The sequence below is a fragment of the Scophthalmus maximus genome, chromosome 18 (assembly GCF_022379125.1).
Source record: "Scophthalmus maximus strain ysfricsl-2021 chromosome 18, ASM2237912v1, whole genome shotgun sequence".
Lineage (NCBI taxonomy): Eukaryota > Metazoa > Chordata > Actinopteri > Pleuronectiformes > Scophthalmidae > Scophthalmus > Scophthalmus maximus.
Window position 1 is genome coordinate 19,605,001 of NC_061532.1, and position 15,739 is coordinate 19,620,739.

Here is a 15,739-nt window from a genome sequence, read left to right on the forward strand (position 1 = left end):
TTCTTTATTTTCCACTGAAATTTAAATCTAACTTCCTAATTTTGATTTAACAAGCGATCGTGTATCTACAGTATCTGGTGTACAAGACCCTTTATGACTTTCATATCCAGTCTAATCCAATCAGACTTTGACACGTTTTTGCCTTTTGAAACTTCTCGATCTCGACTGGAATGCAGAATAACGCTCCTTCGCTGTGATTCCTCGCTGCTCGACACCCATTTATTACGGAGATTAAACTATAACTCATGACGGGAAGTCAGCGTATTATTATTATTGCCTCCACCAAGGAGGTTATGTTTTCCTGGCTTCACCAGTTCGTTTGTTCGTCGGCAGGATGAAAAACTCCTGAACAGATTTACAGTCAACCTGGTGGAAGCGGTTGGTTCTTCGGTCCAGAACAAATGAAGGATTTCTTGGCCCTCACATATTTAAAAAAATATATATTCAGATTTCCCCCACACTTTGCCGAACACCTTCATCAGTGAACCTGCGCTGCTGACCACTAACCCGTGTGTCGCGTGTGGGCGGTTTAGGATCGACGGGCTGGTGAAGGTGCGGAACCTGAAGACGAGGATGGGTCGCTTCAACGAGGTGGTGGCCGGGCTGAAGGAGGGCAAGCAGGAGATGAGCCAGCAGATCCAGGACCTGGAGGCCGCCATCGACAGGCTGATGGTCAAGATCAAGGTGGGTGTGACGGGGTGGCTCGAGCTCACGACGCTCCGTGTTCTTCCCCGTCCCTTTGTTTGGAAAAATAGGGATATTAAACCAAACCGCTCTCAGAAAATGATGGACAGGATGAAATGAGGCTTCAATGCTCCAAGAAAATGAGAACAGGAGGTTTAAAAAAAAAAAGAAAAATGTAATTACAAAAGTGCAGCTGAGATGTTTTTGCCAGTTTATGATCCTCAACAACTCCTCTCCGGTAAGAAGACGGACGAGGTGGATGAAGAAAGCGCTGTGAAAATTCAATAAAAAGAATCTTTTCGACATTTATGAAGAAGATTATTAAAAAAATCTAAAATAAAATCGGGGCAGACGGGGAAAGACAGTGAATCCAGTTCCAATGAAAATGAAACGACAGGACTTTTGTGAACCCTTTCTGGGGAAATATCGTTGATTCAAACTGACGCAAATCTTAAATCTGACAGATTTAAGATTTGTGTATATATATATATTCTTTTCTCTGGTCGAGACCAACTGAGACGCCGAGTATCGGTGCAGACGTGACATCATCATCGTCACAATAAGAGTTCACCGTGAAGTGGTTCACACAGAAAGTTTCATCATGTCTTTGAAATATGTATAAACTCAACCATGAACAGGCCGAGGCCGCTTCCTGCTCTTGTCCTGAAACATCCTAACGAGTGGACTTGTGACGTTGTGTCCGTCAGAGCACCATCATGACCCGGATCGACATCGACCACGAGCACCAGGCCCTGGTGAGCCGGTCGCAGCAGCTGCTGGCGTCCATGCAGAACAAGAAGAAGGAGGAGGAGGAGCGCGAGCGGCTGCGACGCATCCAGGAGGAGATGGAGAGGGAGAAGAAGAGGAGGGAGGAGGAGGAGCAGCGCCGCAAGCAGGAGGAGGACGACCGGCGACTGTAAGTGGGAAAATGTGTTTGTACATTTCCAGCCTCTTCACCGAGGCTCTGATTCAACCGCTTTGTTTTCCATCACGTACCGAACCGAAAATTAAGAGGCACTTATGAAAGTTGCTTTCTGACCTCTTGTCAGTGAAAACTGCTGCAGTGGACAAATAACACTCAGTGTCCACTCGTTCTTTAAAGGTTCCCCACAGGGATTTACATAATGAGATGAGCTGCTTCAGAAGGAGTTCTCTTTTTATAGAAGCTGTAAAGTGTTATCGGGCTGAGCTGTTGCTTTTCTTCACCTTCGCCGCCCTCAGCCGACTCTGGTCCGCCGTCATTCACAAACGAGCGCAGCGGCTTCGCCCGGTGTCCGGCGCCACCGCGTGTTTTAGGTCGCCGCCCCCGAGTTCTGAGGAAAACGCTCTGAGAGCAGGAAGTCTGACGGGAAAGGAAGCGGGTCGCTGCCTCGTCAGTCGTAGATGAACTCCCACCAACTGTGCACGGGATTGTATGGTTTATTCATTTTGGTAAAAAGAAAAATCTATGCAGTTGAATCAGGAAGACGGAGACCGTTGCTTTGTTTTCACCCACTTTAGTGGAATCTTGCTGACTTGTGCTGCGTTCGCACCAAACGATGTTCGCGTCGCGTTGGGGAGGCGTGGTCATTGGTCACGTGTGGCGTCGCGTTGGGGAGGCGTGGTCATTGTTGCGACTGTCCTCGCGTTCTCTGTCACAAGTGTGGCGTCGCGTTCGGGAGGCGTGGTCATTGGTCACACGTGTGGCGTCACGTTGGGGAGGCGTGGTCATTGGTGCGACTGTCCTCGCGTTCTCTGTCACACGTGTGGCGTCGCGTTGGGGAGGCGTGGTCATTGGTCACACGTGTGGCGTCACGTTCGGTCTGAACGCAGCTTCACGAACAGACGCAGGTGAAAACGTATCACCGCTGGCGGAGGGGATGTAAACATGGTATTGCTGAATTGGATGAAGATGCGTTTCCACGTGTAGAGAAACCAGATGGGAATGAAGAAAAGTCTGTCCGTTGTCATTGCTGGATTCTGTCCGTCCTTCACGTGTCGTCCTCCGTTTCCTAAACGACACCTTGTTCACAGAGAAGCTCACTTCCTCCCTCGGGTTCGACCCCCGCGGTCCTCTGCTCCGTCAGCGGTGTGGGACGCGCTGGGCGACTGACGGGGCGTCGCGTTCGTCACAAACCACTACCCGCTAATATAAGACATTAGACTCTCCTCCTCTGGCAAGTTGTGAACTCGGCGCCTCAGTGGAAGGTCGCAGGCGGAAGGCGGTGGACGGGGAGAGGGAGTGTCGGTGAGCGAGACCTTGATAAAGTCACTGACCCTGTCACACCACCGTGGTTTATAGCGTTTCCCATTTCACCACGGAAGCGGCGCAGCTTTAATCCAAACATTCTTCATGAGGATGTGATGCAGCCGACCCGTCTCCCAGCAGACTTCACTGGACTGGAGCTTTCAATCCTTTCTACTGAACACGGTGTTTTGTCTTTCATTTGGCCCATGTTTCTATTCCGAGCCGTTGGCAGCAGCCTCCAGTTTCTCCGTGAGCAGAGAGCACGAGCAGCTCGTGACCGGAGCAGATGTCAAAAACTCTTCTGCTCTCATAGTTTCACTGGGGACGAAAAATGAAACGGCAGGAAAACAAGTAACTGGACCACACGCACTCATCTCCGGGATCGCAGGGTGTTCCAGACATCCCTCACGTTCCTCCCGGAGGATCCCGAGGCCTGATGGGACACGGCTCCCTCCTCCCCCCTCCCCTCCGCCCGGGGGCTGAGTCCAGACACCCCCGCGCAGGAAGCTCATCTCTCTGCCGCTTGTAGTGGCGATCTGGTTCTGTCGGTCTTTTCCCGGAGCTCACGACGGGACGTAGATTGCCTCTTTGTCATCATTTGTTTCAGCCATCATCTTCTATCAGGTTTCAGAAACAGAATCCAACAGATTCATCCAAGAGGAGCTTAAAGAGAAAACTCTGAGTTTGTCTCCTTGCTGTTGTGTCAGGCAGCTTGATCCTCGGGACCATTATGATCAAGTTCATTTCAAGACTTCTTTTGGGATTTAAAGCTGTTTCCGCGTATCCGTTATTAGAATAATAATATAATATAAAAATTGTAATATTTGATCAGAGAAGAGTTTCGTGTCTTTTGCGTTAAAACTGTTGAAACACAGGCTGTAAATAAAGATGGACGACATGACGGCTCCTCATAACTGAAGCCAGATCATCGCGATCGCCCCCTGGTGTCTGGCTACAGGATAGGTCACAAGCCCCGCCCCCTCCATGTTAGCAGACATGTAGACGTTAAATAAATGTTTCTGTCATTTGAGGTCGTTCTAATCACACTGATGTTCATGTGAGTGAAAAGTCTCACAATGTACAAAAAGGGATCCTGGATCCGCCTCTTCATCCGTAGACGTGCCAACATTTAATGAATTCTTTCTTGGCCCATGTTCCGTCGTTCGTCAAGCTTAAAGAAGAAGAAAAATCTGCTCTGTAGTTTTTGCATAATCCTGCTGACAAACGGACGGGGGTGGAAGCGTAACCAGGTTTATGTTTTTGAACTTTCTGACTGTACTCAGGTGACGCGATGGAAGGTGAGTTATGTAAAAGCTGGAATGCTGAGTCGTGCGGTCGGAGGAAAGAGAGCTGACGTCTGTATGAGGACCAACAGAAGTGTTCAGCTCTCTCTCCTCCGGCTTCATCGGCTGATCTTTGTCTTTTATTTATTCTCCTTCACTGCTCCTAGATTCATCTCCATTTCCTCCTTCTTGTCTCATTTGTCAACTCTCCTTTTTATCTTCCTCCCACCAGGAAAGCGGAGATGGAGGTGAAGAGGAAGCAGGAAGAGGAGGAGAGGAAGAGGAGGGAGGAGGAGGAGAGGAGGATCCAGGTGGGTGTTGGGTCTGTCGCTGCAGGCAGACGAGTCACTGGATGGATTCATGGTTCTGAGCTCAGAGCAGCTCCAGAAGAGTCCGATTCCTCACAATCAGTAGGACTTAGAGGTCAATTACAGAACATTTGGGAAAGTTCAACACTGAGATGATAAGGTACATATTAAAAATGATCTGAAAGAATCCGTTTGAGATGAAGATGAGGTGGAATCGGTCGTTCTGTCGTACGAACTTCTGAAAGTTGTTTCATGTACGAATCTGAAGGTGGAAACATTAATCATCCAGTGAGCTCCGCCCCTCGTTCCCTCACACACACACACACACACACACACACACACACACACACACACACACACACACACTGCGGCTCCTGACCTGCTCCGTTCATGACGGGGTTGAAGGTCGTCTCTGTGCCACGCAGGATATATAAATACATTCTTTTTCTGGGTTGTCGTCTCCGTTTCTTCAGATTTTCCTCGTGACACATTTAGTGACTGATCCAGATTGACAGATTTAAATGTGGTTTCATAAAGAAACTGAATGTGTGTGTGTGTGTGTGTGTGTGTGTGTGTGTGTGTGTGTGTGTGTGTGTGTGTGTGTGTGTGTGTGTGTGTGTGTGTGTGTGTGTGTGTGTGTGTGTGTGTGTGTGTGTGTGTGTGTGTGTGTGTGTGTGTGTGTGTGTGTGTGTGTGTGTGTGTGTGTGTGTGTGTGTGTGCAGGCGGAGATGGAGCTGCAGGTGCAGGCGGACCGGGAGGAGGAGGCGTCCCGTCAGACCGGCCTGGAGCAGGAGCGGCGGGACCGGGAGCTGGCGCTGAGGATCGCCCAGAGCGAGTCGGAGCTCATCCCGGAGGAGACGCAGAACGACGCCGGCCTGCGCAGGTACAGACGTCACCTGACGAGTCTCAAACACGGGATTATCTTCCTGTGGTGACGGACAGATTCCCAGTTTCCCTGTGGACGGGAAGTTTCTGTTGTCGTCGTCGTCTCCAAACCAACGGAACAAAACATCTGATCCTGTTTAACTTCTTCTTCTTCTTTGTTTTCTTTTGTTTTTCTTTCCTCCGCCCAGCAACGGCTCGTCGGACCCGTCGTCCCCGGAGAGAGCTGCAGCGTAAGACCACGGACATTTGACCCCTCCCACCTTTGACCTTTGAACCTGAACCCTCCCCCTGCATGCCGATACAACCTGTAGCCACGGTTCCAGCTAACAGACTCACTGCTTTCAGAACAATCTACCGCTGTCATTAATAATATTAATATTAATACTTTGAATGTGAGGTTTTCTGTCTGGACAGTTTCAGCAGCGACGTGATTGTCACGAGCAGAAAAACGAGATCTGGGAAGGAATCACCTTTTCCCTCTCCTGATTGGTTTCTTTTGTAATGTGACGTCTCATAATCCCCATAATCCTCTGTTCACAGCGCCGCTGGATCCACGCCGCTCCAGAGCATGACCATGTAGGTGTCCCCCCCACGCCCGGCACCTTCAGGGACACGTTAGGTGTCGCCCACCACACTTTCCAATAACTGTTTTTGTTTTTCCTCTCGTCGACGTTTTGCACCTTCGTGCTATTTTAGGGAAGAAATGGCGAAAGAAATGTCTGAACTTCTGGCTCGGTGGGTAGAACTCGTCCGCACGAGCTGCAGCAAATCTCACCACGAAAACACCCCAATCTTCACATCAGCTTTTATTTATTTAATTTTTAAACCAATGTGATGCAAAAATCCTCTAAGAGACAAACCAGTTTATTTGATTGTTATTGATCAGAATGTTGATTGAAATCAAATAAGTTGACTTATTAATTCCCGTCGTCCGCCGGTCTCATCCGTCCGTGACGCGTCGTTTGTCTGTTTCCTGTCGTTCCTCCTCTTCTCCCGCTCAGATCTGCTCTCGGATCTAAAACCAGAAACCTTTGTTTTGTTATTTTTTAAGGTCTGAATCTCCGTCTACAAGATGAAATCTGTTTTTCAAAAAGAACAACAGGACGATTCATCGCAGCCGCTTGTGACATTTTATTTAATTTTCTCTTTTGTTGAAAAGCATTTGAAAATGTTCTGACCGAGCCACGTTGCCCCCGGCGTTCCACAGGGACTCCAACGAGTGACGACAGCGAGGTCGGTGCCAGACTCGAATTGGCTCATGTCACTAGGACACAAACGCACCGCGACAGGAAGAAGCAGCAGAAGGCGACTGCGGCGTGTTTTAGCCGCTTAGCTCGCTGCCAAATCCACCGCCGCCGCCGCCACGTGCTCCTGGGAACGCCATCCAATAGGATTAAGGAAGCAGCAGGGTCCCACCTCCGACTCCCCGTTGTTCTAAAAAGGGCAAATCCCGCTCACGGATTAATCGGCCTCATGAATAATTCAGCAGGGACAACTTTCACTTCCTGGCGTCTTCATCCTGTAGTTCTGCTGTTTCTCTCTCCTCTAACTCCTCCCCCCTCGTCTCCCCACTCTCACCTTCACGTCTCACATCTGTCGTGGGATTCTTTTTCCCGTTGCCCTGACGACCTTCAGGTGGGTGGAGTTTACCGTCTCGGGTAGTTTCTAGACTTCTGTTTGAGTCCGGCAGCTGTTCTCACTGTCGCGGACAAATCCTCGTCTCACCATCTGCTCTTGTTCCAGTGAAGAGATAAGTTGATGTCTGAGATCTGAAAACAGACGAACTTATGAACAACCGACAGGTCAAGAAATATCATCACGTTTTATTCTCCTTCTAATTAAGCGGCAGAACGTTGAGTTCATCACGTTTCTCGTGTCAGTCGTCGTCTCTTCAGACAGAAACATATTCAAAAGTAGGTTCCAGTCGGACTCCTTAGAGGAACAAACTAATCCAGAGAAGACACAAACAGTTGCATGTTTTATTCTGGAACAGCGATGACGGATTTTCAGCGACTTTTCAGATTTGCTCTGTTTAGATCGTGTGTTTTTCTTCTTGACCTGTCGCACTTGTGTCTGAACTCTGGTCCCAGATCTCAGCAGTTCATCGGAGGGCAACAATTTTATCACGACGGATGTAAATGATTCCAAAGAATTGTCATCTGGTCCTCTGGCCTCTTGCCAAGCCGCTTCTTTAGTGAACACGATGAAACAATCCTTATTTATGAGCAATCAAAAAACTGAAACGTCCATGGTGTGTCTGCATGTGTTATGGAAAACTAAGTCATACTTGGAAAGTCTCGTCTGGTCTCTGGTGAATCTGCCCGACGCTCAGTGAACTCCGCCCACGTCGGTCTTGACAAGTTAATAAATGACCTTTGACCCGAGTTCCTAACCCAGCGAATAATCCCGCCCTCTGAATCCCCACCGTCGCTCACTTCCTGTCCGCTCCTTCTCGTCTTGTGTCCCCGTACCAGAGGTCCACAGGTCCAGGCCTCCAAGGCCGCCGCCGGAGCCAAGAAGTACGAGCTGAGCAAGTGGAAGTACGCCGAGCTGCGGGACGCCATCAACACCTCGTGCGGTGAGTGTCATCGACGCACTGGGACCACTGAAGGTCACGTGGTCGTTCACAAGGTCAGACTTTTCCCTTTCGTCCGAGATGACATCTCAAACTAAATCCTGGCGTTTGATGGAATTTTTGTTGTTGATATTCCGACTGTCCCGGGGACGAACTCTCATCATGTCGGTAATCCGCTAATCTTCCGTAGAGCTCCGGCCTCACGGCTTCATATCTACGCTGCACAGGAAACGCTCCCGGAGGAGGAGCTGGGTAGATTCTCATTTCTCTAGATCAGGTCAGAACCGCCTCAGGTCTGTATGTGTCAGGAATAGAAAAGAACACACGGAATGAAGATCAAAAAAACGTATGAAGGGTCGATGGTTCGATCCCCGACTCCTCGTCCACGATCAAAACACTGAACCCCTCAATGGCAGTTGATGACCCGGGGCCGACTCCTGTTGTCTCGTCTCACTTCCAGCAAATGTTTTCTCCTCTTATTTTTTATTGTTCCGACCGCCGCCTCTTTACACGACCACGTCGCTCCGGGTGGGAGGGAACCAGCGTCACCACGGTGACCATGCTGCTCGTCAAACAACACGACGGCTACAAACGACTTGACCTTCACGTTGATATTTTAAAAACACGACCACGATCTTTACCAGGTCCGTTTCCACATGAAGCAGTTCAGAGAATCGTCTGTTGTTGAAAAAGACTTTGTGTTGTTCTTTGTCCGAGGCCGAGGTGATTTCCTGCCTGCGGGGAGGATTTACAGGAGCGAGGCTGGAAAAACAATAATATGATGAGCGGCGGCGGCCGGTGTCAGAGCGGTTTACTTCTGACGGCAGTTGTAATAATAATAATAATAATAATATATAATTCATTTTATTTGTCGGTGCCTTTCAAAACACCCAAGGACACCTTACAGAACATAAACAAGACATCAATAAAAGCACAGTAAATATTTCAATAGTAAAATCAGGTGACAAGTTATTTCCAAGGTCGTGCGCTTTAATTGCACAAATGTGAAGTAATGTGGAGTTGATTAATGTCAGACGACAGGCGTCCTGGTGACAGGCATCCTGACGACAGGGGTCCTGACGTCAGGCGTCCTGGCGACAGGCGTCCTGGCGTCAGGCGTCCTGGCGACAGGCGTCCTGGCGACAGGCGTCCTGGCGACAGACGTCCTGGCGACAGGCGTCATGGCGACAGGCGTCATGGCGACAGGCGTCCTGACGACAGGCGTCATGGCGACAGGGGTCCTGACATCAGGCGTCCTGGCGACAGGCGTCCTGACGACAGGCGTCCTGGCGACAGGCGTCCTGACGTCAGGCGTCCTGGCGACAGGCGTCCTGGCGACAGACGTCCTGGCGACAGGCGTCCTGGCGACAGGCGTCATGGCGACAGGCGTCCTGACGACAGGCGTCCTGACGACAGGCGTCCTGACGACAGGCGTCCTGACGTCAGGCGTCCTGGCGACAGGCGTCCTGGCGACAGGCGTCCTGGCGACAGGCGTCCTGGCGACAGGCGTCCTGACGACAGGCGTCCTGACGACAGGCGTCCTGGCGACAGGCGTCCTGACGACAGACGTCCTGGCGTCGCATCAGACAAAATTCGCATCTTTGTGACGCCTGCAAATTCTGCAGTCTGTCTTTGCATTGACTGTATGTAATTCTACTTGTACCAATAATTTGCGTCTTGTTTAAAATAAAAGGAGATCATTTTAGATAATGTTAAAAGCGGAGATTTGTGCTAGAACATCCCTAAATAATAACCAGTTCCTTCAGACCACATTCTGAACGGTGGGTTAGTGTCTGTGTCGTTTTAACTCGTGTAAAAGATCTAAAATCTTCTTCCACCTCCGGAAACAGAAGAGGAATAAAAGATCAAGTTGTTCAAATATCTTCCTCCTCGGACTCACGATGCCTCTGACGGAGCCACTTTCCTCTTCATTCTCCTCGTCAGACTGAGCGTAACCCCAGCGCCTCGTCCTCGTCCTCGTCCTCGTCCCCGTCCCACGCAGCAGGACGTGTGGAGGACACGAGGGTCGGCGGCCGCCGGCTGCGTCTCCGCACATTAATGTGCGGAGACGCAGCCGAGCCCCGAGGACAAATGATTGGGTTAACACGCCGCTCACCTCGCCGCCCGGGCGCAGGAGGAAATGGAATACTGATGTGATCACGTCCGCCTGCTCGCCGTGGTGATGATCAGGCCTCGTTCACATCCAGACGTTTTCTCTCTCTCGCCGTTCATCTGCCTCCAGAGTGTTTTAGTTCAGTCGACATCACCTGAGCTCTTCATCGCTCAGTCGGACAGATTCAATCTGTTCCTCTTTCCCTGCATCTGAATCACCCTGATGCAGTGTGTGTGTGTGTGTGTGTGTGTGTGTGTGTGTGTGTGTGTGTGTGTGTGTGTGTGTGTGTGTGTGTGTGTGTGTGTGTGTGTGTGTGTGTGTGTGTGTGTGTGTGTGTGTGTGTGTGTGTGTGTGTGTGTGTGTGTGTGTGTGTGTCACTGACGTTTCACTGTGAACAAACGTATTTTGTAATTACCAGGTAACACAAGATGGTGTAATGGTTAATTATCTATAACTATAATAACAATAATGAAATAATTATCTCCAGCCTTTGTTAATATCTAAGCAGATTAGTGGATAAGTGGTTAAACCGTTGCACTAGTTCCACAGCGTGTGACAACTGGACGAACGCTCACACGAGTTGACACGAGTTGACACGAGTAACACGACCTGAGTCCATTTTGCCAATTTGTCGACTTTCGCGACATCGCGTCACGCTAAGATTTTTGCGACAAATAATCAAAATACAAAAGGTTTTAATTTTGACCTGTTGGTGGCGCCACAAGTCGTCAAAGTCATTACAGCTTCATGTCGGTCTCAACTGTCGACTGATTTGACCCCAACGCCCCCCAGAGGTCGGGTCAAATCACCTGGTCTGCCCCCTGGTGGCAGGCTGCAGTGTTGGTCATAAGACTCCGCCCCCCTGGTTGATTTTTTTTCTGGATCTGTCACTTCCAGACATCGAGCTTCTGGCCGCCTGCAGGGAGGAGTTCCACCGCCGGCTCAAAGTTTACCACACGTGGAAGTCAAAGAACAAGAAGAGGAACACGGAGACGGAGCAGAGGGCACCCAAGTCCGTCACCGACTACGGTACGACACAACAACGTTTCAGTTCCTACAAAGAGATTTATATATTTACTGCTTTGTCCACGAGCTGAAAGAACTTTCTTTGGTTTCATTTGTCTGAAACCTTGAACAGTCTTTGACTGATCTTTATATATTTTATATAAGAGATTTATATATTTACTGCTTTGTCCACGAGCTGAAAGAACTTTCTTTGGTTTCATTTGTCTGAAACCTTGAACAGTCTTTGACTGATCTTTATATATTTTATATAAGAGATTTATATATTTACTGCTTTGTCCACGAGCTGAAAGAACTTTCTTTGGTTTCATTTGTCTGAAACCTTGAACAGTCTTTGACTGATCTTTATATATTTTATATAAGAGATTTATATATTTACTGCTTTGTCCACGAGCTGAAAGAACTTTCTTTGGTTTCATTTGTCTGAAACCTTGAACAGTCTTTGACTGATCTTGAAAACGAGAATCAGACAAGAAATCTGAGGATCAAACAATTTACTGCAAACGAAAAGGAGTTCTCTTCATATGTTCCTCAGTTTATTTACTGTATATAAACCTATATATATACAGTATATGATGGTTTATATACACTATATGTCATTTTGTCTTTTGTGGGATTTGTTGACATTTGAATTTTAGTTTTCTGAAATTTGCTGCTGAATTTTCACATTAATTCTTTTTGAGATAAATTTGCACAGAAAAATTACGGTAAATTAAAATGATTCTGGAATCGGAGAAACATTTGATTCTCACGTCTGTAACCAAGACTAGAATCATATTCATCTCATATTTCCGTTGTCTTGTCTTTCTCGTCATCACACGTCATCACATCTGTCAGAGAGAAAAAACACACGTTCCGTCATTCCATCGTGTTGCATCACTTCCTGTCGTGTTGCATCACTTCCTGTCGTGTAACCTGCATGTTTACTTTCAGATCATCCTCCTGTGAAAAAAGCATGTAAGTGCTCGTCTAGTGTGTAACTACACTAACCAAACAGCTGCCCCCCCCCTTATTAACCCCACCCCCTTTATTAACCCCTCCCCCTTTAGTAACCCCTCCCTCCCCAGATGTGGTGGAGGTCGATCCACTGTCGACCGTCGGGTTCCTGCTCTGTGTGATGGAAAAGTTTCTCTCTCCTCTTCAGTGGAGGACGGTGGCTGGGTTTCCATGGCAACCCCTATAGAGACACGTGTGTGTGTGTGTGTGTGTGTGTGTGTGTGTGTGTGTGTGTGTGTGTGTGTGTGTGTGTGTGTGTGTGTGTGTGTGTGTGTGTGTGTGTGTGTGTGTGTGTGTGTGTGTGTGTGTGTGTGTGTGTGTGTGTGTGTGTGTGTGTGTGAGAGAGAGATTATTTGAGCGATTTCGAGGCACAAAGCTGCCGTTTGCTCTTTTACGAGCGGAGGTGAGGGAGGAGGAGGGAGGAGGGAGGGAGGAGATGAGGGAGGGAGGAGATGAGGGAGGGAGGAGGGAGGACATGAGGGAGGGAGGAGGGAGGACATGAGGGAGGAGGGAGGGAGGACATGAGGGAGGAGGGAGTAGGGAGGGAGGAGGGAGGGAGTAGGGAGGGAGGAGGAGGGAGGACATGAGGGAGGGAGGAGGGAGGAGGGAGGACATGAGGGAGGGAGGAGGGAGGACATGAGGGAGGAGGGAGGGAGGACATGAGGGAGGGAGGAGGAGGGAGGAGGAGGGAGGAGGGAGGGAGGACATGGAGGAGGGAGGAGGAGGAGGAGGGAGGAGGGAGGGAGGGCATGAGGGAGGGAGTAGGGAGGGAGGAGGAGGGAGGACATGAGGGAGGGAGGAGGGAGGAGGGAGGACATGAGGGAGGGAGGAGGGAGGACATGAGGGAGGGAGGAGGGAGGAGGGAGGACATGAGGGAGGAGGGAGGGAGGACATGAGGGAGGGAGGAGGAGGGAGGAGGGAGGACATGAGGGAGGAGGGAGGGAGGACATGAGGGAGGGAGGAGGAGGAGGAGGAGGGAGGGAGGAGGAGGGAGGAGAGGAGGAAGAAGAGGAGAGGAGGGAGGGAGGGAGGAGGAGGGAGGAGAGGAGGAAGAAGAGGAGAGGAGGGAGGAGGGAGGAGAGGAGGAAGAAGAGGAGGGAGGAGAGGAGAGGAGGGAGGAGGAGGGAGGAGAGGAGAGGAGGAGGGAGGAGGGAGGAGAGGAGAGGAGGAGGGAGGAGGGAGGGAGGAAGGAGGGAGGAGGGAGGAGGACACGAGGCCTTTCGGGGCAGTTTGCCCGGCTTGTGTTCGGCAGCAGTCAGGCGACGGCGTCACGTTCGGAGGAGCGTGTCGGGAGGAAGAGCGGCGAGCAGACACTCGATCACACGTCGTCAGATTCATTCAGATTCAGTCGTCAGAAAAACATCATCTCAAGCGGAAACAAGTTAATCAGCAACGATTTTAATTAAATCTCAGAGAAAAGGCAGAAAAAAAGACATTTGAGATTCTGTTTTAATAACTCAAATCTGGGTTTTTTTTTACCATTAAACTGAGATTTTCTTTTTCAAACATGTTTTATTAAACCAAACCATGAATCAGTTTATTGACAAATAATAAAAATACTTTCTAATTATCTGTTCAAACCCCCCAAAACATAAAGCACTTATTTATTCATAATTTTCATTAGAATCTTGCTCTCAGGAGAAATCTGAAGTTATAGATAAATAATTCTCCACCAATTGGGGCCGATATAAAAATTCTGATACCGATAAATCAGCTGATACATTCAACCATAAACTTTGTTATACATTTTTTGAGAAAGATGAATTAATGAGTAAAAACACAGACGTAAATATAATCCGATCGTTTCAGTCCGGAGCGTTTGACTCCGTCAGCTGATCTTCACAAAACGCTCCAGATTCCTGGAAACCTGAACGCGTCTCAAGTCAGAAAGTTCAAGGTCGTGTTTGTTCCGAGGGACATTTTCTTTGTTTCTGCTGATCTCATTTTCCTGGTCTGGGCCGCTGGGTGAAGGTTGTGGTTGTTGCTCTCTGACACTTTCTCGCCTTCCTGAAGTCGCTGAGTGGAGATCAACGTGTTGCCGATCAGATCAGAGAGCAACGCGTTGCTCTGAGTCGAACGGACAAACAGGAAGTAGAGGTCACGCAGAGCGAATCACCTGTCGATGTAACGAGCGACGTCTGTAGATTGTTTCGTAGTTTCTGATCAACGAAATCTAAAAAACTTAAATGACTTAAATCTCTGAGTTTTTTTCTCGGAAATTCATGATTTTATGATTTCAGGGAATATACCGTTATTTATTTTTTTAATTGATCTATTTGATCTAATTTAAAAAAGGTCCTGATCCTACGTCCTCTTGTTTTAATTCCTCATCTTTGAACTAGAAGGACATTTCTTAGTTGCTAAGCTGAGTCTTGTTGTGATCGGTCCAGGAGAGATTCTCCCTCAGGCTTCACGTCGTCCCGCTGGTGTCCCGCCCCCGAGAGTCGGCACGTCGACGCGCTCGCCGACTCCGATCGGCCGCCGTCGTCACTGAAAAGACGCCGAACTGACTCACTTGTATCTTTTTAACATCGACCCAACAGCCCAGCAGAACCCGGCGCCGCCCGTCCCGGCGCGGCAGCACGAGGTGGCGATGAACCGGCAGCAGCGCTACTTCCGCATCCCGTTCATCCGGCCGGGCGACCAGTACAAAGACCCGCAGGGGAAGAAGAAGGGCTGGTGGTACGCCCACTTCGACGGGCCCTGGATCGCCCGGCAGATGGAGCTGCACCCCGACAAACAGCCCATCGTGCTGGTGGCAGGTCAGTGCGACGCCGTGAGGTCATCACCACATAAATTAAAGATGGAACATTTTTTTTTGTATTTTATCATTAATAATATCATCACATTAGTTTTGAGCAGTTACTAAACCACTGGAGGGGTCAAGTTGACTTCAGGGTTGGAGTTTAAAAACGGGAGATTCCATTTATCCAACATAACTTTGTACTCGTCGGGACTAAACCTCCGAACTCGTGTGTCGTCCCGCAGGGAAGGACGACATGGAGATGTGCGAGCTGAGTCTGGAGGAGACGGGCCTGTCGAGGAAGCGCGGCGCCGAGATCCTCCCCCGGCAGTTCGAGGAGATCTGGGAACGCTGCGGCGGGATCCAGTACCTCCGCGCCGCCATCGAGAGCCGGCACGCTCGACCCACCTACGCCACGGCCATGCTGCAGAACATGTTCAAGTGACGGGGGCGGAGACTGGAGAGGGGGAGGGGCTTCTCGCTGCGGACATAGGGACGAGTTCTCCATCTTCCTGGACGGCGTCTCACACCAACTGTCCTTTTGTTTTCCTCTCGTTAAGTTTTCTTTCTCTCCGTCTCTCGAGCGAGGAGTTTCACACCGACACTCTAATCATAGTCACTGATCACATCCCGTTGTTTCTGTTCCCACGTCTGCAAAGTCTTAACTACGAGGCCTTAACACGACTTAACAGGGTTTAACTGCCACAAGTACGACCTCTTCCTCCTCTTCCTCATCTTCCTCCTCCTCTTCCTCCTCCTCATCTTCCTCATCTTCCTCCTCCTCCTCTTCCTCCTCTTCCTCCTCCTCATCTTCCTCCTCCTCCTCATCGTCCTCCTCCTCCTCTTCCTCCTCCTCCTCCTCCTCCTCTTCTTCTTCCTCTTCCTCTTCTTCTTTTTGTTCA

The 15,739-nt window shown here is 49.5% G+C and overlaps 1 protein-coding gene across 1 annotated transcript in view; it reads left to right on the forward strand.

The window, feature by feature from the left end:
• Positions 1–15,599, forward strand: part of myo6a (myosin VIa) — a 70,211-nt gene extending 54,612 nt beyond the window's left edge. The window contains 11 exon segments of the mRNA XM_035617328.2: positions 534–684; positions 1,392–1,600; positions 4,427–4,505; positions 5,225–5,385; positions 5,576–5,617; positions 7,862–7,965; positions 10,973–11,104; positions 12,032–12,055; positions 14,638–14,856; positions 15,083–15,259; positions 15,262–15,599. Coding sequence (XP_035473221.2) covers positions 534–684; positions 1,392–1,600; positions 4,427–4,505; positions 5,225–5,385; positions 5,576–5,617; positions 7,862–7,965; positions 10,973–11,104; positions 12,032–12,055; positions 14,638–14,856; positions 15,083–15,259; positions 15,262–15,536 — 1,573 coding nt within the window. The 3' untranslated portion in view covers positions 15,537–15,599.
• The last annotated feature ends 140 nt before the right edge of the window (positions 15,600–15,739 follow it).